This window comes from Elaeis guineensis, chromosome 10 (assembly GCF_000442705.2).
Source record: "Elaeis guineensis isolate ETL-2024a chromosome 10, EG11, whole genome shotgun sequence".
Taxonomy (NCBI): Eukaryota; Viridiplantae; Streptophyta; class Magnoliopsida; order Arecales; family Arecaceae; genus Elaeis; species Elaeis guineensis.
In genome coordinates, this window is record NC_026002.2 from 75,303,904 (window position 1) to 75,328,441 (window position 24,538).

Here is a 24,538-nt window from a genome sequence, read left to right on the forward strand (position 1 = left end):
CATGAAATAAAATGAGGGTTCTCGACGATAATGGTCTACCACCCCATGAAACAAAAAGGAAATCATTAAAATGAATATTTTATCATCGAGAACCCTCATTTTATTTCATGCTTTCCCAAGTTTTGAGATCCACCACCCCAACCTGTTGGAATCTACCCTCTTCGATCAAGATTGGCCATCTTTTTCATTTATCAGAGAGCCCCCTTGTCCTCTCATAGTGCTTGTGGTAGAGGAAGCTGCCAACCAAAGGCAACTAGAGGCACGGCCCCTCCCTCACTTGCTCTATTTTCTGTGCATACCGTGGGACCATTGCTGCATGGTGAGGGCCGCGACCACCACATCGGGAACTTGCGTCGCCCTAGCCTTCCCTCTTCTTTTCTCATTTCCTTGTAGACCAAAGCGAGAACCTTCCGTATCTTTTTCCCCATTTTGCCATCTCCGTTGGTTGTCCCTCTCGTTAGCTGCTACTAATTTTTGGTGCTCATGCATTCATATTTTTCCTATACCATATTTTTATTTGCATCAAGAATTTTGGATAAAAAATAGGCTAAATTATTATTTTAGGATCTAAATTTTTAGATAATGTTCATTTTCGGACATTAACTCTTTGAAATATTAAAAAAAAGATAACTTTTTTTTAAAAAATTTCAGATAAGGATGGAGCGCTAATGGTGTTAGAATTCATTAACAGAATGGATCACGTGGCATTGAGGTTACTCTCCTTATATCTGACGTGGCATATCTTACCCTTAATTTTTTTCAGTTTTCCTTAGCTTTCGTTGATTTTTCCAATGTTTCTCCTTATTTTTCCTCTATTTTTCCCGTCCTCAAGAGTCGCAACCGGGTGGGAGGCTTGGAGCGGCCAAACAGGGAAGCCAACAGCTGGGGTTTTGTGTTGACTTTTTCATGTTTTCCCCCCTTTGTCCTCTATTTTTCTCGTCCTCAAGAGTCGCAACCGGGTGGGAGGCTTGGACAGGCCAAACAGGGAAGCTAAAAGATGGGGTTTTGTGTTGATTTTTTCATATTTTCCTCTCATTTATCCTCTATTTTTTTCATCCTCAAGAGCCCCAATCGGGTGGGAGGCCTAGAGTGGCCGAATACGAAACCAGGATGATGGCTATGGTTTTATGTTGGGTATTTTTTCCTTAAGAGCCTCAATCAAGAGGGAGGTTTGGAGTGGCTGAATATGGAAGCCAGGGAAAAAAAGACGGGAATCACTGGAGAAATCGAAAAAATCAATAAAAATAAAAAAAATGAAAAAAAATAGAAGGTAAAAATCTTTTCTCATGAAAATTGATCAATTTTTTTTTTCTTTTCATGTCTTTTTCTTTCTCTTTTCGGATTTGTGGAAAGGAGAGCACTGAGAGAGATCGGAGGGGCTTCTTAGATTTCAGTTGGGGGTTTTCTCAAGCATATGGCAACATAAGAAAAATCAAGAAAAATAAAAGAAATACAAAAAAAAATTAAAGGTAGGACCTCTTCCCGTGTGGATTGATTATATTTTTTCCCTTCATTTTCTTTTCGCACTTGAGGTGGATGGAGGTGGGTGGAGATTTGTGAGGAAGGAAGGCGACGATCGAGGTGGCCATCCGCGAGAGCTCGACAAGGAGAAAGTTGAGAAGGAGAAAAGGAAGAGGAGGAGAGAGAGGAGGAGGAGAAGGCGGAGGCAGAGGTAGAGGCAGCAGAGAGAGCTCCAAGCCCTATTCCCTCCTTTTTTTTTTTCTAATTTTTTATCTTTTTTTTTAATTTTTTTGTGTTAGATGGAGTATGCAGCATCAGATTTAAGAAACTCATGTGTAAGTGATGTGATCTATTTTGTTAATATCTTTTGACAGTGTTAGCTTCCGTTGTTATCTAAATTTTTTTAAAAAAAAATATTTTTTTTAAAAAAAATTAAATTATTAATGTCCTATAATTAGTATTATCTAAAAATTCAAATTCTAAAATAATATTTTAATCAAAAAAATAACATTAGTTACTAACGATGCATATGTATCTGTGTCCAATTGTGGACTAGAAATGATAAAATTAAAAAATTAAAATAAAATATATCTTTAGGACATTCACATAAAAATATCATAGTAGAATCATATAAATCCATTCAATATCATTATTTTTTGAACCCACGATGGGTCTAAAATAACAGACAGGAGATCATTCAATTTGTTATAATATAATAATTAAATTATAATAACTATTATAATTTTATTATAACAACCATCATATCAAATAAAAGATATGGCCATCGATGTTCTCGCTGTCTATTCCAGCCTCCAAAAAAGATTTTCACTTTATATGAAATAAAATAATATTTTATAACAAAAATATTTGCATTTATAGTAATTTTTATAATCAAATAATATAATTATTTGATATTATTTATCAATATTTCTACTACAACATTCTGTGTATACCTTGCTTTCATATTGTATAAATGCATCTTAAAAATCACCCAGACTCCACCGGAGATTCTACAATATCTAGTATGATGTACCGATTAAAAAAAAATAAAGCCCTTCAGTCCACAAAATCTGTCATCGCCTGGATTAAGATTGCAAACTATCAATTGGTGTCCCAGGCTAGCATGATAATTATATAGTTAAAAGTTGTACAAAACATACGCACATCCTCTGGCTATTCCAGGAAAGCAACTAGGGTGAGGAATCAGAAAGGGAATATTCACTTTTCGGATCGACTATCTCATACATGCCGTGAGACCAACGGACAGAATCCCATACATTAAGAGAGATGTATAAGAGACAGATACCATAAAATAAGTTATAATAAAAATATTTTAATATTAAAATTATGAAAATATTGTATCATAATTTAAATCTTGAATTTTAAAAAAAATACATAAAAAGAGGAATATATCATAACTAGCATGTTACCCGCACGATCTGCAGATAGAGGTGGCCAACGAGCAATGCCGGGTCGGGCACGAGAAGGCCCAGAACTAAACGGGCCATGTTTGGCACGGAACGTGAATAAAAGGGTCAGATCTGAGCTGAGTTGGGCACTTGAAGGCTCAGAACTAAATGGGCTATATTTGGCATGGAACGTGAATAAAGAGGCCGGATCTGAGCTGCACGGCTTGGGCACGAGAAGGCTCAGAACTAAATAGATTGTACTTGACACGAAATGTGAATAAATGGGCTGGGTCGGACCGGGCCAGGCCTAACCCATTAAGCAAAACCATCTCGAGCACGGCCCAAGGCATGTATATATACAAGCTGTGCTAGGCATGGCCCAGGTGCATTTAGGCACGTGTGCATGGAACGTGTTGAGCCTGTCAGAGGCTTGCACGTGCTTTGAGAAATATTTTGGATCGTTTGGACCTATTAGAGGCTTTAATTGCCTCCTCTCTTTTCCATCCCATCCTTCCATCAGTATTAGATAAGACAAAAAGAGAGAAAAAGAGAAAAGAAAGAGAGAGAAAAAGTGGCAAGAAAGAAAAAGAAATGAGAAGGGCACCCGTGCATCTGGCTTTGGCCTGTGAATACGTGCTTCTTATACATGTCCGATCTCTATCTTGATCGATGAGCCCCATGACAGTTTTGGCTTCAGCATCGGTTATCGATTCCAACATCGGGCTTCAGTCCTGTCGAATTTCGAATTTTGACCCAAGGGATTATAACTTCCTCAAAGATTTTTGAAGAATTCTTACTTCTAATCGTATGTCATACCAATGACTATAATAAAATATTTTGGAAGAAGTGAATCTCCTATGAGAGATATGCTCATATTGACTGAAGACGTAGGATAGGATCTTCAAATTATGCTATCCGTTACGCACCTATTTAAATATATGCCCCTGAGACACTTGGATTTAACAGAAGCATTGATTGTCTCTTCTCCATTTATTCCTTTCTCTCATGGGCATCGCAATAGGATAAAGAAGATAAAGAATAAAGAGCAATGAAGAGAGAAAAGATGATAGCCAAAAGAAAAAGTGTTTAGGCCAAAGTTGCTTATGGGTAGCCCAAGATTTTTTTTTATTTGCTGATCCCTCTTCTGTGGCGTTAAAACACCTACTGATAGCCTGTCATGATAATTATGAGAGACCCTTTTATGACCCATCACATCACCCCTCGCAAATAAATGACGGTGATCATGAGCTAAGCAAGCTTTCTATGCCTTCCAATACGCTCTCCATGTGCCATGAGGTAATATTGCTAGGCGCGACTCTCGAAAATATTTAATGGGAGAAAATATCTCTAACTGGATTTCCAGGCTCTTTCACGACTCTAACCTCCCTTTATAAATAAAAATAAAATCAAGATAGAAAAGTATGCCTCCTCTCCCTTTAAAAATTGCTCATACTTTTTCTCCTGTAGCAAGAAATCTGACTTGAGCATTGGAGGGTTTCCATCGGAAGTGGCTCTAGTGGGAACTTTTTTTGTAAGTTCGGTGGCTGTCGATTCGTCGGGCTTTGTCATACTCCAACACCTCCGGCCTGGGACGAATTTCATCCAAGGCATAATCAAAGAAAACGAGAAGAATCTCACTATGGAAGTTATGAAAGAAGAAACGATATGCATAACAAGAACCTTGAATGCACCCTGCGAGCTCCTAACTCGAGTTAGACATAGCAACAAGAAACCCCAAATCACATCTGAGAAAGAGAAATCGGTTGTGCCACAACGTCGTAGAAAGAGGAATGCACGGTTGGTACAGTTTCCGCAGATCTTCAGCAGATAATAATCGATAGAATCGATGGAAGAAGAGATAGTACCTGGAGGGAAAGAGCGTAAGTGCGGACAGCCCGGAAGAACCCTGGAATAGAAGCGAGACGAGGAACGCAAGACAGGGCAGCAAGAAAGAGGGCGTCCTTCGCCATTCCCTTCAAAATTTCGAGTGAGGGCACTGGACGGCCGTATGACCGTGATCTCACTCGGTTTAAAGGCTTTTAAAAATGAGAGAGGGAGGCGGCGGTTATTTATTGAGCAAGTGTGGTGGCGGCTCACGTTAAAGTCTAATGGTGTTCCAAAGTTTAAAAGCCGGCTCAAGCGCACTCCCGCCTTTGGATGTGATCGGGTTTTTGATGTCATAGACCGGGTTTTAGGATATTAATTTGGAACAATATCACGTGCAATATGAGGCGTATTAACAGTGAAAGAAGAAAATTCGAGCAAAATTAACACTAAAGGAAAGGAAAAAAAAAAACATGGCCGAGAGTTTGTTGAATTCAACTGGCCTATAGTGGTGGTTCAACGGTCTTAACCAAGGCCAGATACCTTTATCTGCCTCATACTTTCAATTCAAGTTTTCCAAGTAATTTCCTTGCGTCCAACATATTCTTAGCAGACCCATAAAAGGTAAGGTTCATCATTCTTGCGCATGGAGTCTCCATGTAAAATTAAGAACCTCGCCATGATGTACAGGGCATCAAAGAAGTCCTACTTTTCCCTCTGTGATGTATAGCCTCCAACGATCTGAGCATATTCAACGAGAAAAGTCACTGCCCGGCAAATTGATGACTTCAGGAGCCAGGTATAGGCAATAGAAGCAGCCGGCAGCAATACCAGAACTCTAGCTCTCCTACTGAAGTAAAGAAAAATATCTTCCCATACATGATCATGCTTGCCATAGGTAAAGATAAAGATGGTCACTTATAATCCAACTGATGAATGATCCATTTTAAGTAAGTTTGAGTTTAACATAAACAAATTTGTATCATAAAAGAATTAATTCATACAAATGTGCTTATTAAATAAGTTAAATTCAAATTTAAATCTTTGACCAATCTAACCAATTTTGACCCCATTAATGCTTAGATCGGAGCCTTTCGACCTGTTTAAAAATTATTTAATTGATTTAAAACTTGCTTAATCCATTTTTAGACTATTTAACCCAATCTCTTAAATATGTTTAATTTATTTAATCCATTTACTCTAACTTATTTTGTTTGATAAATAAACTATATAAATCAGATTAGATTATATGTTTAATAAATAGATTTGTTTCAGACATAATTTTTTATTTATTTAATAAATAAAATAAATTTTGATTTACAAATTTTTGACCTGACCTAATTGATTGTCACTACTAGACAAAGAACACTGCTAAGTTTGTCGTAACCAAGATGCTTCAGAGGTCTATGATGAACAAATGGTTATAGTGGGTTATTTGAAGTAAAATATTCACTCTAAAGAGGGGGAACATGAAATTATATAAACATTGTTTAAAAAACACTGGTATAAGATGAGCCCATACCATTTCTACAGAAGATCATTTTTTTTAGAAAAGTGAAAGAGTAGAACACTGATCAACAGATTTTACTAAAAGAATTTGCTTAATTTTATTAGTGTAAAGAAAAAATATCATTAATCCCGCATTGATTGTGAGTCAAAAAAAATTCTGACTTAAATAGAAAGAGACCATCCTCCTCATCTGAGACACTTTTAAGAGATAAAAGATGAGACGCTTTTAAGAGATAAAACCGTAAGACCCAAAAATCTAAGACAGCCAAAAGTCAAAATAGACAATACAAACACGATTTATGGAAAAATCCAAGAGTCCAAGACAATCAAATATCAAAGCAGATAATATCTCACATACTGAACTATGAGTCCTTAACCGCAAGAAGCTTGAAGATTCTCAAAATTAGACTACCCACGACATGAGCTCATGTTTTGTCCATACCCTTCAGATTTTATGCATTTGCGTATACGAGGGTTATTTCGTGGTTCAGAAGAAGACAGTCGACCGTAGGTAGAAACCTCTGTACAGAGTGAACAATAAGAAGCATATTCTTGCTGACAAAAGAAATAGATGACAGAAAATGCATATCCCAGCATCCAACTCTTTCCATGATACATTCATATTGAACGTAGAGAGAGATGGGGGATCAAAAATAAATAGCCTTTGCTGCTTTTCTTTTATAATAGATCCACTTGATCACGTTCCCCTGAAAAGATCCCATCTTCGTCCCATGTACCCCAGAAAAGATCCATCTTCGTCCCATGCATTTAAGTCATAGAAGAGGAAGGCAAATACCATGACCTTCATTCACAGACTTAACCCCATGTTCTTGCCAACATCCCCACAGCCCCTGGTGCCAATGCTCTCCAATCCAACTTTCTTACAGACATGTTCTTTAGGCTGATCAATTCCCTGATGTCAAACACCCTACTCCTACCATTGCCATTCTCTTTTAATATTTCTGTTACATCAGTAGTATCCTCCCTGTCTGAGGGAGCTGTAATGGCTCCTCCAGTCTCCCCATTCAACATCTCGATGATTTGTTCAAGCACCTCAACTACCTCACTCATTCTAGGGCGGGACTTTGGTTGCTTCATTAGGCATCTATTTGCCAAAGTTATGAGCTTGCGAACAGATTTTACACAGTATTGCTCTTCAAGCCGTGGATCTATGATTATGTGGAATTTTTTGGGGTCTGTTGCATAAGGTCTGACCCAATCCAAAAGCTTTTGTTCGTTTCTTGGTAGGTTCCTATCCACAGACCGTCTACCTGTTATGAGTTCATAGAGAACAACCCCATAGCTCCAGACATCACTTTTAGCAGTTAATCTCCCAGTATGGACATATTCCGGTGCAGCATAGCCAACAGTTCCCACAACCTGCCCAGAAACCGTACCATATATAAGCTGTGAAATAATAGGAAGATCCAAAGTAAATGCTAAATTATTGTTGTGGTGGAAATGACACTATCTTGCAAAAATTAATTCCACCCTGTCAATGCAATCAAAATGACAATAACAAAGGCCTGTTTGGATGCAAGCATAGCTTATCCCTGGATAAAGTAGGCTTCCAGGTGAAAAGAGAGGAAAGCCAGCAATGGAAGAGAAGGATTTCGAGGAAGGAAATGCTGCCTGTTGACCTCCATGAAGGCTGCAATCCAGAAAATCTTGGACACCAGATTCCATTTAAATGGTAATTTTTCCTATCCCCATTAATTGAGATCTTGCAATCTTAAGTTTCTCTGATCAGAGGACTTCATTCCTCCAACCGATAACTAATAACCAGTAGCAATCTTATATGGAAAAATTCCAAGAATTTTCTATACTGAAATCCAAATACCCCTATAATTCTCCATTTGCTTGAAAATATCTACAGGGAAAGCCTGGTACACCTATAGTAAAAATGCTAGGGAAAAATCAAAATATTCACCAAAGAATCAACTACAAAAGCCAATGTTATTTGAGTATGAGAGTGATGAAATCAAACACAAATTATGATGAATAAGCAGGCTTGGTGCAGAGTTCATTATCCTTGTGGCTTACCAGTGCGTGCCTCACCAACAGAAATTGCCGGTTAACTCTCTAGAAACCAGACAGCAAACTCAAAAAGATAAAGTGGCTTAGAAAACATGGGCATGCCATTTAGCTTAAATTCTGGTCAAAATTTTAAGCCAGACAATATGCATCATAACTCATTCTAATGCCTTGAATTAAAACTAAGAAAAAGATATTGAATTCTTTAAGCCAGACACAGCATCATACTTGCAATATATATGTTATGCAAGAGGTTTTTGATGGCATAAATGCACTTTTGCTTAGTTTCTTTGTTTATGTATAAATTAAAAGAGTTAATTTGATATTAATTCAGGTACATGAGCACTAGTTCAAAGGCAGAACAGAAACAGACATAAATCATAAAATAGTAACATCATAAGATTAAGAAAAATTTAACAAAGTTTCCTGCAATTATTGCAAATGATGGAAAACAAATAATTGAACTCCAACTTACTGATGTTGAAACATGACCAACTCCTTCCGCAGGGCCATGTCTGGCAAACCCGAAGTCTGAGAGCTTGGCATTAAAATCTTCATCTAGCAGAATATTTGAGGTTTTAAAATCTCGGAATATTAACTGCAGGGTAATAGATAAAGCATCTTGATAAGTAGCTTTACTTGCAATATGTGCACACACAACAAGGCCAGAAAAGGAATTTTCATATTATGTTACATTTGAAGCTCAAGTATCAGAAGACAATGAAGGTCGGGAATTGTCATGATCAATTGCATGTCATACATGTTTGACAAGTGATATAGCCAAACTAATTTAAATATCTAGACAACCTTGCCCTGCTATGGTTTATACTGCACTCAAGAAGTGCATGTGCAATATGAAGAAGTGAATGATTAGATATGATTAAAAAAAAAACCCTATCTATACACATATGTGCATATGCGTGTGTGCGTGCGTGTATGTATATGCATGCGTATATATGTATATCCAATGAGTGAAGAAAGAGAGTTTTTTAACTATCCTTTTTTTATTGAAGTTTTTTTAGGAGTTTGGAGAGGAAGAATGTTGACTAGAAAAGAAAACTTAATGTTTTGCTAAACTTTATAAGTATCCTATACTAAATAAATGAATGATTTGTATAGATTTGTATCAAAATATCCTACTTCTCAAATTATACAAATTTTTATTACTTATTTCCCGTTCTCATTTATCATATCATTCCTTGCACTTGTTTCTTAACCTAGCAACAATGCATTGCAAAGTTTTAAACTAAAGTAATATATAACAGGCAACAGGTGCAAACTCAGATAATATTGTTGTGTCCAACAAATGTTATATGAGGCAATTGCAGGTTCATGGAATCGTCAGATATGCAGATAGACACAACGATTTATAAAGCATTCAGAGAGAGAGAGAGAGAGAGAGAGAGAGAGAGAGAGAGAGAGAGAGATTTTCTGGTCTCTGGACAGCCTTACAAACTTTGAAGACAACAATAAATTAAATATATAGAACCCACTCAACAAGAAAATTCTTTGGCTTAATAAGGCCCTTATCATTAGCCACTTACCAGTTATTACAGAAATAGTAACAATAATATAATATGGTTAGCAAAATAAAGAAAACAACAGCATCATATAATAACTCATTGAATACAATACCTTAGGATTTAAATTTTACTAAACAATGCAGCCTCTTCAGGCAAGAGTTGTCAGTGGACCAACAGCTCAAATACTACCCCGGTGCTCTATCGCATGCATATGAATGGATCAACAGGCCTTGCTATTCACAGGAAGTAGGATCAAAAAGGCAAAACGTTGTCGGTTTAACGACCGCCTCTCTTGCATGGGATATTTGGAAAGAGAACAATATGATAAACTTCATGGAATAATGAGCATATTGATGCTCTGATAAGATGGTGACAGGATTCTCCTTTAGTGGATCCATTACAAAAATTTCCAAACTTCTTTCTTCAGATTTTAAAGATCTTAACATCCCAATTTGACAGTATCCATGAAGGCTTAGTTTTTTTCTTAAAGAAAAAAAAAAGTTCGCAGGTAATTGAAAGTGGTATCAACCATAAGGCAGTGTCTTCTATGGACCATGTATTTCAAATAAGGTAGCATAGAGGAAGAAGAGCAAGACCTCCGAAGAAAACAGGCATCCACATTTATAGACTGATAGAGATACGTACATCTGTCCTTTCAGAGGCCTCTCACTGCTCAGCTAAAAGACAATTTTGATGTACAGCCTTACTGGCTGATCTATATATCAACCTGCGTGATGTGCTAAATTTCTCACAACTATAGACATCAGCAATTAAGAATAACATTAACCACCACTAAGAAAGCCTAGCACAAACAATTATCCTAAAAGACATCGTGGGAAAAATTACCTGAAAATCCATTTCTTCATGGAGATATGCTAAACCACGTGCAGCATCCTGGGCAATTTTTAACCTCTGCTCCCATGAGAGAGTTGATGGGACTCGAGCTAATAGGTGATCCTCCAAGCTTTTATTGGGCATCAATTCATATACTAGGAGCCTTTGAATCCCCCTCTCATCATCTTCAGCACAATAACCTACTAACTTGACAAGATTGCGATGCTTAACTACACCCAGAAAATTAACTTCTGTAACCCATTCCCTGTGTCCCTGGATAGCATAAAGTAAATAAATAGAGGAAACATCACAAATACGACTTCAAAAAGATATCTTCATGCATGCATATTTTGACCAATCAAATTTCAAACACAGCCCATCACATTCACAAACAAAGGCAATTGATAAACTGGGAAAGAAAACTATTAGCAGATCATAGTGAAATTCCGACAAGAATGTTGTAGCAATAGTGGCCCCTGTGGCAAAAAAGCAGTGCACACGATCAAATGGGGTTTGCTACCAAGACTGTCACCAATTAAGCAGCACAAAAAGCATTCCTAAGCCAAGGATCGTACTACACCTATATAACCCTTTCCTTAGAATTGATTGCCATTGTCTGAATCACCCTAGTACAGTGTTGGCCAAGTAGTGAGAGATTGGGCTGAAATCTTTACGTGGTCGTGGAATGAAATCTACTGTGACAGGAGAAATCTTGAAAGAAGACAGGGAGGTGCTGAGATGTATCGGTAACAATATAGAATAGCCAAAAAAAGCAAATTTAGTGAGTCCCTTTTCCAGGTCAAATTATTACTTGGACCAGGTCGAATGGCAAATCCCACGGTGGATAACACACCACATTACCCCTTGTATTTCACCAATTGCCAATTGTGTGTTATCCACCGTGCATATGCTCCAAGATTTGCCTTGGTCCACTTCGACCTGGTCCATGCAATAATTTATCCTTCTCCAGTCACTGGAGAGGCGCAGGCCAATCAGCCGTTTCTAACAGACGGACATCGGGTGATTTGCACTGGACCTTTCCAGATCAAACATGAACTGAAGAGGATCCAAACTCAATTTAGATCCCATCTGGTAGCTCACAAAATATCGAATATTGCCAGTAAATTACAAAAGGACCAGAAACTAAAGAAAGTTCAAAGCAGCAAACTGCCCAAAAAATTTCAAGAGCTCCTAAAATTAAGAGTCTGTGATACCACGCGTGATTCATATAATCCATTGATTTACACTAACGATTAAGGTATCAGATAAATACAAACAGGATCCATCCAAAAAATTCTGACACTTGCTACAAGAGAATCACACTAATAATTCTCGAAACACTACACCGTGAGCACTAAAAAAACTAAAATTTCAATATTAAAGATTCTCGGACAAATCCCATTCCATCACTACCACGCCATAGCAGTACAGATTACAGATCAAAAAACAGATTTATGAAATGACAAGAACAAAATATCAACAAAAAGAGGGGGGGTGAAGAAGAAATTTTGCCTGCAATCCATTTCGATTCAACTGCTTCACGGCAACATCCATGGTCTCGGCGTCGTCGTCCTCTCCCGGAACCGTAAGGACGCCTCTGTACACGCACCCAAACCCGCCCTCTCCGATCATGAGGGCGCGACTGAACCCCCTGGTCGCCGCCTTCAGCTCCGCGAACGTGAACGCGCGCAGTCCGTCCGGCAGCTTCCCCTGGCGGCAGATTGGGGGCGAGAGATCCTCCTCCTCCAGTCGCGGGAGACCCCGGGAGCCGTGATCGAGCTCGGCCCGCCACCCGGCCGAGGCGACGCTGAGTGAGCGAGCCCAGGAGAACCGGGAAGGCCTCGGCCCGGGCCCCACATCATCGCCGGCGGCGGAGGAGTGGAAGCACTTCATTGCCTAAGAGAAACCCTGGAGAGCTTGGGGAACGAAGAAGGGAGGAGAAAAGGAGTGGAATTATAGAAGAAGGCATGGGAGAGAAGAGGTCAAACGAGGAGGTTGAGGAGAGACGAACCGCCCAGAGAAATATATGAAAAGGAAGGGAAACAAACATTAGAGAATTCGGAGGGGGTTTTCGGAGAAATTTTATAATGGGAGTGAGATACAGACACAGGAGGAGGACTTATTCATATATCTCTGTTTCGTTCAGGGGATTTCGTACTATTTTTTTTTTAAAAAAAAATTTGGAAACGAGCAACGAGTAGGTTAGAGAGGCGTGTCAGTGCTTGTCGCGTTGCTGCAGGAGCGGGACGGTTTCACGAGCGAAGCTCGCGTCACGAGCAGGATGTTAGGGGGAAGGTTCAGCCAAATGGCAAAATAGATCAGCGCAAGGTACGACCGTTAGCAGCCCATGTGGTCCACCAGGAGTTCCACGGAGACCGAGCAAACTCATATAACCTGGGCGAACCCTGGCTTTTGATTTGGAGGGTTTCTCATTTCCCTTCAAATTTAGAGGCAGGTTTGGAAATTTTTCAATCTCAGTGTTGAATGGTTCAGGTTACAGTTGTAGAACTTTATTTTGTTGTGAGGATTATAATCATGAAACATTATTTTAAGTGTCTTTGGTTTGCTTTATCATCGGTTATTTTAAGAGTTTGAAGGGCTCTAAAACCGGGTTGATCTAGAACTTGGGTTGGATTGGGTCTTGACGGTTTGAGAGCTAGCTAGGTATGAACTGGGTCCAGATTGTCTCCCCCTTAGCCTCCTTTTCCTTGAAAAAACAAAAATGCCAAAAAGATCTACATGTGAAAGAGAGATCTTTTGGCGCGTGCGTTCCAACTTTTCGTTTCCACCTGGATTCCACCTTCATGTGGTGCAGGTTGGTAAGCTCTCACTTTCCGGTGGAATTGCAATGCCACAACACGTGAAAAGTTTGGGTTGCTGCATGATGTTCGAGTTGTAATGATCCACTTCTTTCATGAACAATAACAGCTTCAAGATTTATGCAGATGAAAAATGGCCAGAGTGCTTTGAGAATTATGCAATGATCCAATGGTTGCATCATAACAGAAAATTAATCATTCTTTCAAGCAAAAATACAACCCGATCCTAGTTGTATGTGGATCAATTTTATCGTACAACTAGTATTTTTTTATGGTAAATAAGAAATCATTAAACTAGAGTAAATAAATCCACGGGCATCTAAAAATAATCTATCTAACAATTTGAAAAAAAAAATATATCTCCCACTATCATCTATAGAGTAGGTTTCATGTGATCACCAACACATGGCGCCATCCAATTTACGGTCCTATTAGCTTTTTTTATAAATATGTTTCACTTCAAAATAAATAAAGAAATGATTCCTACCTTAAGCAGGTAGAACTAGTATTTATTATAGAAAATTTGGGACTATCGTTCGCAAGTTGTTTGCAACGAGATAGAATGTTGCTAGCCGTAGGCTTTATAATTTTCTAAAACAATCCAAAATGACTTGATTTGAATCTTACAATATATTAATCATGATTTAGGATGATGTGTCACAATCAAGGATGGTAAGCCCTGAGTTACATGTGTTAGAGTAACATGTCAAACTAATAGTTTAGATTTCACCCACACAACCTGCTCATTATGAGTAATACAGAAAGAACCCGATTATCAATTTAATAAGCAAATTGATTACCGAAACAACGGTTTTCTTAGGGTACCATGTGTCACCCCAAGCGGACTCAACCAAATGCTGCTCTAGTTGCAATCGGCAAAAGTTGTCTGACCCCATTGTACAGCACAAAGGGCTTTACATACACTTAACTAGATCACTCTGAGACACGCAGCCAAGAAGCTGGATTTAGATTTATGTCCCAAAATAGGCTTCTAAACACATTTTTCTACCGGACAATTTTCTTTTGTACTTGGATTTAGATTAATGACGTAAGAGTCCAAATTTTTGTTTTGAACTTATCAACATATAGTAGATTTTTCAACTGTGTTTGGAATCACAAGTTCACACTTCCTTCCTAAAGAGCGCATTTCTCGGGAACTCAACCAAATTTTAGTAGCAACGAAACAATTTGTCGTAGATAGGGTCGCTAACTGTCCAAATCTGAAGGCTAATTGAAGAATCGATGATATCAACTACGTCAAGGAGAGTGTCCTAAAGAAAAACTAGTGAATTTGCCTTGGAAATGATCGTTAACCGTCCGTATCTAGGAAGTCTAATAGAAGAATCGATTATGTTAACTACGTCAAGGTGTGTCCGAAAGAAAAATCAGGGAATTTGTCTTAGTCTCTTAGATAGGATCGCTGACTATCCGTATCTGAGAAGGCTACTAGAAGAATCCATGATATTAACTACGTCAAGGTGGGTGTCGGAAAGAAAAACTAGCGAATAAGAGTCATGACACAAAGTTGAACCGGCAGATTTTTGGAAAAAGAGACAGCATAAGCAGTCCAAAACTGGGTTAACCAGGTTCAAAAATTGAATCTAATAAATATGTTTAAACCAGGATTGGAACCTCTCGACTATTCATAATCGTAGAAGACCCTTAACCACTAAGAGACAATTTGAAAATAAACTAATCTGATATGAAAAATATATGATCCAATAACAATTTTTTTCATAAAAATTAGTCCTTTTTCTCTTTGATGCGGAATAAAAAAATATTTTGTTTTATTATTTTGAAATTTTTTCTAAACTTACTATTGAAAATAATTTAAAAAATCAGTGAGCTCTAAAATTCTTTTCATAAAAAATAATTCTTTATCTCCTTGATAGAAAATAAAAAATAAATATACTTTATTTTTCTGTTATATTTTTTGAAAACCTCATTATTTAAAATAACTCAAAATTTAATAAATTTTCAGTATAGTTTTATTTTATATATCTATCATGTTTTTTAAAAAAAGCTATATTTCATTATTATTTATTGCTTATATTGCAATTAAAAAACATAGATCCATGTCATTTAAAAAATTGTGTCAAAATATAGTTTTGTCACTAATTATATATTTTTTAATATTATATTTATTTTAAAATATTTTTTAATTATAATTCGATTTGACCAATTGATCCAATGCTGGGACAACGATCCAATGACTCAACCACTCGATCAGCTTAGTTTTCAATGAGTTTCAGAATTCATTTCATTCACAAAAAGAGAAATAAGAAAAATATTATTAACAACCAAATGATAAAATAGCAAGATGAAAATCAGATCGGATACCATTATATCTATATCCATATTTATTTTTATTTGACAAATACAAATATAAATACATATATTAGTCAGATATAAAAATTTATATCCATATTAATTTCAAACAAATATAAATACAAATCAAATAATAGAGGTATGAATATAAATATAGATATAATAACTAAATTTTATGACTATAGAATTAAGGATGTTACTAAATATATTGTAAATTAAATTAATAGCATGTTAAGCAGATGATAAATTTTTTATTTATATCCAAATAGATTCAGATATAAAAATAAATTTGAATGAATATTATCGAATCCACTTTCACCACTATAAAGTGGCTTATGTTTGGTTGAAGATTTTAAATAAGACATGTAGGAAATTAGTTAAATTTTCTATCTTTTATGAAAAATAGAAATCCATGCTGAACATGAGAAACCCACTAGTAAAATACTCTTTTATCCAAAATATCCTTAATCCTAACACCTATCTTTTTTTTTTATTGTACTCAATTTATCAAGGATATAAAAGATATTTTGTATAACCTTCCTAGAAAAATAGATATCCAACCAAACATAAATCACTCTCGAAAGTATGCTTCTTGTATCACTTACCCCTAATTACAAGTAAAAGTGGATCTGATAAAATATGTTCGAATTTATTTTCATATTTAAATATATCCAATATAGATAGAAATTTAAACATCCAACTAATATTTGTATCTATATTTATATCTATTAGTGTGAGATTTCGGCCAACGTCGGAGGAGTTGGAGTGGACGATCGAGATTAGTCTTCCAGGGATGAGACCTATAACAAAAATCCTGATCGGAGGTTGCTCCAGTGGGAACCCTCCGACGTTCAAGTCGGTATCTCGTTCAACAGAAGAGAAGCATGAGAAGCAGAGTGATGGCTTATCTTAGGATCCCTCTTTTAGCTTCTTTTATAGATGAAGATCGAAAGTTGTTAGGCCTGAACCTGTAGACTGTCAGGATAGACTATCTGCCCACTACCTGATTGTTAGCCGTGGGAGAGCACAGGATTGTCAGAGATTTTTATCTCTTATTAAATATTCTCAAAAGTCATGCCTGACAATGTCACCTCATGGCATATGAGGGGGCCCACCTATTGACGGCATGGGCTAACAAGCAGGAGCTGAGAGTATGGGATGGGCTTGATTTACTGACGGTTACTCCTATTTATTAATGGAGTGATGTGACGAGGCTATAAAGAGATTTCTACAGGGCCAATGGCCAAAGTTGGTAGTGGAGGCCAATAGCAAGATCAAAGGTCGAGATAGGGTCTGACGCATGTGGAGAGCGCGGGCATCCGCAGGCTGAACCAAGATGCATGGGCGCATCCTTCTTTCTCTTTCTCTTCTGTCACCTTTTCTCTTTCTGTCCTTTCTTTTTCCTTTTGGTCTTGTTCTAATGTTGATGGGAGGATGAATAGAAAAAAGAAGGGAGCAATTAAAGCCTCTATTAGGTCCAAAGGACCCAAGGTAATTCTCAAAGCATATGCATGAAGGGAAGCAAGGTTCATAAGCCCTTTAGATCCCACATCTTCGACCAGTACAAAAATACCCCCAACAATATCCATCAAAGAAAAATAAATATGGATACAGATAGATAATTATCTGATCCATATTCGAACATCTGATTCTATTTATAATCTTATTTAATTTTATATACACTTATGAACTTTTAAGAAAAATATATAACCACATTAATATGCTATTAATCTAATTTATAATCCACTTAATAATATCTTTAACTCTATCATCATTAAATTTAATTATCCAATTATATCTATATTTATATTCATACTTTCAATATTCGACTTATAGCCATACTCATTTAAAATAAATATGGATATAAACTTTTGCATCCAACTAATATCCATACCCGTATCTAGATTTATCAAATCAAATAAATATTGGTATAGATATATTAATATTCGATCCATATTCAATCCGATTTCAATATTACCTATAATCAATTAAATATATTAAAATTATTTTTTAAATATAATATATTCAAACGATTTTACTACGATGCTCCTTTATAATATTTTATTATAAAAAATATTGATAGTATTACACATTAACCTTATTTATATATTTTATTATTTTTAAAAATAATGATAATATGATTATTATTATTTTCTTCTTTCTTCTTCCTTTGTCTGAGGCTTCATCGTGCCCAACCCCCCCAACCTCCCCGGCCCCCAGCGCCACCCATAGCTCCTCCACACTTCCCTCCCTGACCCCTGGCCTCCTCCACTCCTCTGTGCACCCCCGTAGGGCCCATGCCTCCTCCGCACCACCAACCCCCCTGGTAGCCCACACCTCCTCCACTTTTGGTTCCGCGCCCCTGAAGCATCCACCGCCGCTCTGCACCCCCCAACCCTCCTCCCCCCAGCCTCGACAATCGTGGCTGCTCTACACCCCCAATCCCACCCCCGGCAGCCACGGTTGCTCTGCGTCCATCCCCTACCCTGCGCGCCCCCTCCCCCCACAGCTTCTTCGCACCACTACAACCACTACCCCTTGCCCCCCCAACCCTCGATGCCGTCACTCGTGACCTACGGCTTCTCCGTGCTATAACCCCCAACCTCCGCCCCTCCGTGGCCCATGGCTTCTCCGTGCCACCACTACCGTCCCCCCCTCTGCCCCTCCGCGGCCCATGGCTTCTCTGTGCCACCACTACCGTCCCTCCCCTCCGACCCTCCACGGCCCATGACTTCTCCGTGCCACCGTTGCCATCACCCCCCACCCCTCCGGCACCCATGACTCCTTCGCATTCTCTCCTCATTCAATGGCCAACGGAGGAACAGAAGATTTTTTAAAAAAAATTAATTTGATTATGATATAAAATAATTTTAATATTTAAAATATTTACTACATCAGACATACATATAAGTACTTCACTAAATAAAAATTTAAATATTTCATATTCAATCAATCGAACAAAAATAGATAAAAAATAAAATAAAATAAAATATTTTTTAAAACACTGTAGCAAAATTTATATTCAAATATTAGCTTCCACCAAATATACTCCACTGCTGATAAACTTCTTGCAAATAGAGTCTTTAGCATCCGTGGGTTGCTCCACCACGACCGCCATCCTAGAGTTAGTGGGACTCATTAGGTGGCGTTACCACTTGCCTTCCACGTTCAGAATTCAGAACGCCCATCCTGACTTCTCCACAGGGTCCCTTCTTCCACGTTCAAACTGGAATTTTCTGTTAGTAAGGACCGGAAAACACGTGCCATCCCTGTTGCAGATAATTATCACAAGCGGCAGCATTGCAGGTCCTTATTGTAATAAAAGTCAGGGTATTTGTAAGGGTATTGACCGACTCATCGTTAAAACCGATGACCCATTCAGATGTTGACTCGAATGCGAAAAAAAGATGTTGACCCGAAGCCTGCCTTTATAGGAGAACAGAGTCCTACATCTTGCCATCCTGCGGACAGAGAGAGAGAGGAGAGAGAGATGGGGAAGGGGATATTGGAGGTGCAGCTGATTGACGCAAAGGGACTGGCAGACACCGATTTCTTAGGTGGTATCGCCTTATCTCACTGAGAATTTAGAAATAGAGAAAGGAAGAGGTTAGGATTTTGATTCCCTTGTTCTAATTACATGCATTTTGTTGATGGGTACAGGTGATGCAGATCCGTACGTGCTGATCCAATACAGGACCCAAGAGCGCAAGAGCAGCATCTGTCGAGGTTGGTATATCAGTTCCTTATAGGACTCATTAAAAAAAAAAAAAATTTCTTGTATGTAGGCTAAAACGTCTAATTGGGAGGCATATTTGCGTGTATGTTGTTTAATTGCGTTAGGTTTCATCTGGTTATCTGTAGACACCCTTTTGGTTTGCTCCAAGCTGGTTCTTCCACTATCATTTCATTAGATCAATGAAATGTTTGGCTAATTATGGTGACCATTGATCACATCAATTGTATTTGCCTTCTGGAAGAAAAAAAAGCTTGCAGTTAAAACTTTCTTTTCTTGTTGTTTTTCTTTTACCTGATTGCTCGGCAAGTTTGGTTACATTAATCATTATTAGAACCCCATAATGCATGTATTACTTCAAGGAAAGGAAATATTTGATGGCTGGATGAGATTCATTTAGTTTTTCCTTCCCTGGTTATTTATGTATCTTATTTGTAAGGTATACTTTCACTTTTAGTTTGCCTGTATTGTTTCTTTTTCTTAAAGAAAGAACCATGACGGAATCCATGTATAAATCAAAGAACGTATATGACATGCTATCTTATTCATCAGATGTAGAAGATATGTTCTCTCCCTAGTGTGATGAAAACATTTTTTTTTTTTTTTTAAAAAAGAGTTTTTTAAAAATTTGACAAATTTTAAATTTTTAGATTTTTTGTCTTAAATTATCTATCTGTACCAAAAAATAATAAAAAAAATCTAACGAGCAGCCCACCTCTTTTGATGTTGTTTTAGATTATGACCCTGCTTGGTTCCCAAATAATCATCAGCGGGTTTTTGAATAATTTTATTCAAAAAGATATTGCTTAAAGCTAAAGAACTACAAGAAAGTTGCTTTTTCAATTTTATGAAATTCCAAAAGTGCCCACTCTATTCAATCTTTATTCAGGGACTTAAAAAGTTGTTTGGCTTTATAAACGTGAATAAAGTTGAAAAGATGAATGTTCTCTAGGTACTCACAGATTTATTTGGAAAACATACAATACTATGGGTTCAAAGCATATCTGATTAGCAAATCAATCAATTAGGACTACTATAAGCACTATATACGACACACACACAATAAAGTATATCATCTTAGGCCCTTTTCTGGTTTACACTTATGAGAATGAAGGTTTAAGACTACTGAAAAGCATCCTTTAAGATCATCAATATTGATAACTTCATTACCAATTGTAGCATGTAAGTTGGACAACATGTTCATTATTCTAAACAGAGACAGGTTTTTTCATCTCAAGATGAGATAAACTAGCAATAAATTAGCGGTCACAATGTACCTTGCTGATAAAAAAAAGGCTGCCTAATCTAACTCTGGCAAAAAGGAGAACGGGTAACTAAGACCTTCCCCCCTGAATCAACCACCATTTTAAGTTTAATTCTTGTTGATTGAAAATTTTATTCTCATTCCTTGATAGTCCACTGACCCTATATATTCATATTTAGCTCTCTGAAAAATAGAAATATCTGTATACAAGAACAAGTCTAATTGTGTACATGGACAAAACATAAAATGTTAACCGTATAAAGACCAAACACCAAATGATAATCAAATAAATGTTTTCCTGGAGGGGGAGAGGGGTTAAGAGCTCTATGAAATAGAAATATCTGCATACAAATCAATCTAATTGTGTATATAGATTAAAAACAAAATGCCAACTGTGCAGGCTAAACATCAACTGATAGTTAAACAAACATTCAAGTTTTCAATTCCTCGGAGAGGGAGGGAGAGAAGAAAAGAGGTATGCACCGAACTTATCAAGACATACATGATGCCAACCCAAAATACATGGTGGAAGCTTTTCTACCTTATGTGGTCACCAATCTACTAATGAAGTAAAAAGCTACTTGCTGAATTAAGGCTGAGCTGAGCTGTCTCATCGCAGACAACCAGCATACTTCTACTGACTTGTCATGCTCTTATGGATGATAGCAGTTGGTTTGCCAAGTCTTGTTTAAGTGGAAGCTTATGAGCTGACACTCTAGAGTGGCGATCAGACATGCCATTCTACCAAGCTTAACCTAACAAGCCAGCATGCCCCAGGCCAGCCATATTGCATATCCATAAATTAAGAATCAGGACGGAAGAGAAAATGTGGCAAAGGAGAAGATAATAAACCTTGATAGTCTCATATCATCAACTTCCTTTGCATCCGTTCAGATCGACTTCCCCACTCAAAGTTTATAGGCATTCAACCTATCTTCAACAATATGGATCATCCGAAACATGATGAGCAGGGTGAAGAGTAACCCTCAAAATGGGGTGGTAGCTAGCTCGAGTTTGACCTGGACCTGGGGTATCAGTCACTGCTAAGATATTGGACACGCACAGATACAGCTCAATCCTAACCAAAGACTATTCTCAGATTTTTTTTTTTTTTTTCATTAACCAAACGATAGAAAGAAAGTTTGCAGATAAAATAGGCATGCACGAGAAAGCAGAATGTCACGTAGGGAAAAAAAAAAACTTGCCCATAACGAAATGACAATTTTCTAATGTCCATATGAAAAATTGGTGGTGCAGGTCAAGGAAGCAATCCATCATGGAACGAAACATTTAAGTTTGTGATTCACTCTCCAAGTGACGAACGTCAGCACAAGCTCATCCTCAAAATCATGGACCATGACACTTTCACAGCCGATGACTTCATGGGCGAGGCAACGTAAGCAATCATCATGACTATTATTTGCTATCTGCTAGTTGCTACAATGAGGGCAAGGCATTACCTACTCAAGTGCTCCACTTCCTTTCAGAGCTCAGAAGTGCTTTTTAGCTTCATGATGCAGGATAAATGTGGCAGATGTGATTGCTTTGGGCATGGAGAATGGAATCGGGGAGCTACGCCCTTGCAAGCATAGGGTTGTCCTAGCTGACGGGACTTACTGTGGAGAGATTCGAGTCGGTGTCAAATTTACTACAGAGGTATCCATCACTAGTCACTTTGTTACCAAATACATGATTTGTACGTTCTTTTCAGATCAGTTCATGACATACCAAGACTTTTTGTTGCCTTTTTTGTTGGAATTGTTTAGATGAAAGAAGAGGAGGAAGAGGAAGAACTCGGAGGGTGGAAACACAGCTTTCGCTCCTAAACTTCTCTTGAAATGCTCAATCATCTGTAGGACTTTTGTATTTTAGAATGCTTGTCACAGGCATGGATTGTCAGTTTATGGTTCAAGTTATGGAATGTAGTAGCAGATCGAAGCCAGTGGAATGTAATCAGTATATGATCGAAACCAGCTGGATAGTTAAATTTTATTGCAAATTGATAGGATCGCTTCATTATTTACTACAGGGACTTGAAGATCGAGTGTCCAGTATCTCAGAAGCTGTGATAACAACAGTGACCACTTAATCCTCATTGACAATCCATCAAACATCTTGTCACTAATGTTATACCATAACTAAAGTTCACATCCATTAAAAAATTTAAAGCAACGATTTTAAAATCAATTCAATAGATAGATAAAAGAAACCAACAGAAGCTAGCCAAGCGAGTAAGCTAAAATCCGAAAGCCATAATATCGGTTCAGGTAAAAGAATTCGGGGGAAATCTGGATGGAGTTCTGAAGAGGGCAAGGAGTGGAACCTGGCGTCTATTGGAGAGGGGGACGCTGGCTACTCCCGCGTCGTCGCAGAGGTTGCTTTGGGGCCGACGAGGAGAACCAAGGGCGATGACTCACTTAGCCGCCTAGGATCTCCGCAGTCCCCCTCGAGCTGGGGGAGGGACTCGGCCTGAGCGCGACCGAAGTCCGCCGAGTTTTCGCTCACCGTGGAGGACGAGGGCCATTTCGTTCGATTTCCGACCCGCGGGAACGGGAGAGGACCCGAGGCTGATTTCGTTTTGAATCCTTGTAGCCAAATCTTTAGCGGGTCGGATCATCGGAGGATGTCCGAAATTCGAATATCATTAGGGGATGTTTGGTTGGAATAATTATGGCTTTAAAATGAGAATTGAAATAAATAATTTTTATTTTAACTATTTGATTGGAGAGAGACTCATTCTAATTCTCATTTTAGAGAGGAATGGGAATGATTCATTTCTTAAGTAACTGAATCCAGACTCATCCCAATGGAGTCAAAATCTCATTCCACAGATCTCATTCCTATGGAATGAAATAAAAAAAAAAAATCATCTCTGGTATTGGTCGGCCCGAGCGCGATGCCTCCCTCGTCGTCTAGACTGGCTTTCCCACCTCCCTCACCGACCTCGTCGTTAAAAACCGTGACCACCTCGAGAAGCCTTCCCACAAGAAGACCCCCTTTTCCTTCCCTAGGGCTCCGGTCACCGTCGCCAGCGATGATCCCAGCCCTCTTCCTGCAGTTCATAGATCCAGGGCTGGTCGTGATGGAGTTTTGGAAGAAGCCCGATAAAGATGTGGGGATGGGGAGTGGCGCCAGTGGCGGCCCCGGCACCGTGCTGGAGCTCGATGACGAGCCACCGCACGACCTTGCTCATCTACGGCAGTGGAGGTCGAGGTGGGAGAAGGAAGAGTAGGAGGAGGGATCGGCGGCGGTGGAGAGCTTGACGAGCTTGATGGAGATAGAATGGGCGAGGTTGGAGGGGTCATCGGAGGCCTCAGAGGCGGCGGCAGTAAATTGGGAGAAGAAGGATTGGGCGGCGGCGGTAAGGAGGGGAGGATGCGGTGGCGGAGAAGGAGAAGAAGACAAAAAGCGGTGGAGGATGGGACAGAGAAGGGACGAGTGTGGCAGCAATTTCCACATTTTGCTCTCTCTCTTCTGAGACCAAGAATCGGGAGCAGAGGGTTTAGGAAAGATAGCAGGCTACGGTCGTTAAAAAGTGGCTGCAACCCTAAAACCATAAATTAAAGTTATTGTAACCCAAATTAGTTGAGACATTCACCCTAGCATGCGTCCTTGCACTGCTTCCCAACCATTCAAAGTTAATATCATATAATTTTGGCATATTAAATATAATATGAAATAAACCAATTACTATTGTAGTATGTATAATCATCAAAATTTTTTATAAAATAATATTTTCATGGTAAAATAATATTTGCTATCTATATTTTTTTAATGATAAATTTTTAAAAAAAATTTAA

The 24,538-nt window shown here is 38.2% G+C and overlaps 2 protein-coding genes across 3 annotated transcripts; one reads left to right on the top strand and one right to left on the bottom strand.

Moving 5' to 3' along the window:
• Positions 1 to 6,483: 6,483 nt before the first annotated feature.
• On the bottom strand, positions 6,484 to 23,284 carry LOC105052230 (serine/threonine-protein kinase PCRK1). The gene is made up of 5 exons (XM_010932971.4): positions 23,062 to 23,284; positions 12,107 to 13,471; positions 10,607 to 10,867; positions 8,713 to 8,835; positions 6,484 to 7,583 (listed from the first exon to the last, which is right to left on the bottom strand). Exons 2-5 carry the CDS (start codon positions 12,485 to 12,487, stop codon positions 7,020 to 7,022), a joined length of 1,329 nt encoding a protein of 442 aa, XP_010931273.1. The 5' UTR covers positions 12,488 to 13,471; positions 23,062 to 23,284; the 3' UTR covers positions 6,484 to 7,019.
• LOC105052228 (elicitor-responsive protein 1) lies at positions 19,116 to 22,761 on the top strand. 2 transcript variants are annotated; one of them, XM_010932969.4, is made up of 5 exons: positions 19,116 to 19,301; positions 19,402 to 19,467; positions 21,996 to 22,134; positions 22,259 to 22,394; positions 22,505 to 22,761. In XM_010932969.4, exons 1-5 carry the CDS (start codon positions 19,124 to 19,126, stop codon positions 22,562 to 22,564), a joined length of 579 nt encoding a protein of 192 aa, XP_010931271.2. In that variant the 5' UTR covers positions 19,116 to 19,123; the 3' UTR covers positions 22,565 to 22,761. The 2 variants fall into 2 exon arrangements, with proteins under 2 accessions (XP_010931271.2, XP_010931272.2); XM_010932970.3 differs by having other exon boundaries at positions 19,116 to 19,298.
• Positions 23,285 to 24,538: the final 1,254 nt, after the last annotated feature.

Excerpts from the sequence above, each read along its gene's own strand:
- LOC105052228 (XM_010932969.4), top strand. The coding sequence starts at position 19,124 with ATGTTGACTCGAATGCGAAAAAAAGATGTTGACCCGAAGCCTGCCTTT. Across the intron at positions 19,302-19,401 it reads AGACACCGATTTCTTAGGTG|GTGATGCAGATCCGTACGTG; the intron begins GTATCGCCTTAT and ends TGATGGGTACAG. Across the intron at positions 22,135-22,258 it reads GACTTCATGGGCGAGGCAAC|GATAAATGTGGCAGATGTGA; the intron begins GTAAGCAATCAT and ends TTCATGATGCAG.
- LOC105052230 (XM_010932971.4), bottom strand. The coding sequence starts at position 12,487 with ATGAAGTGCTTCCACTCCTCCGCCGCCGGCGATGATGTGGGGCCCGGG. Across the intron at positions 10,868-12,106 it reads TGAATCGAAATGGATTGCAG|GGACACAGGGAATGGGTTAC; the intron begins GCAAAATTTCTT and ends TATGCTATCCAG. Across the intron at positions 7,584-8,712 it reads TTGGTCATGTTTCAACATCA|GTTGTGGGAACTGTTGGCTA; the intron begins GTAAGTTGGAGT and ends GTTTCTGGGCAG.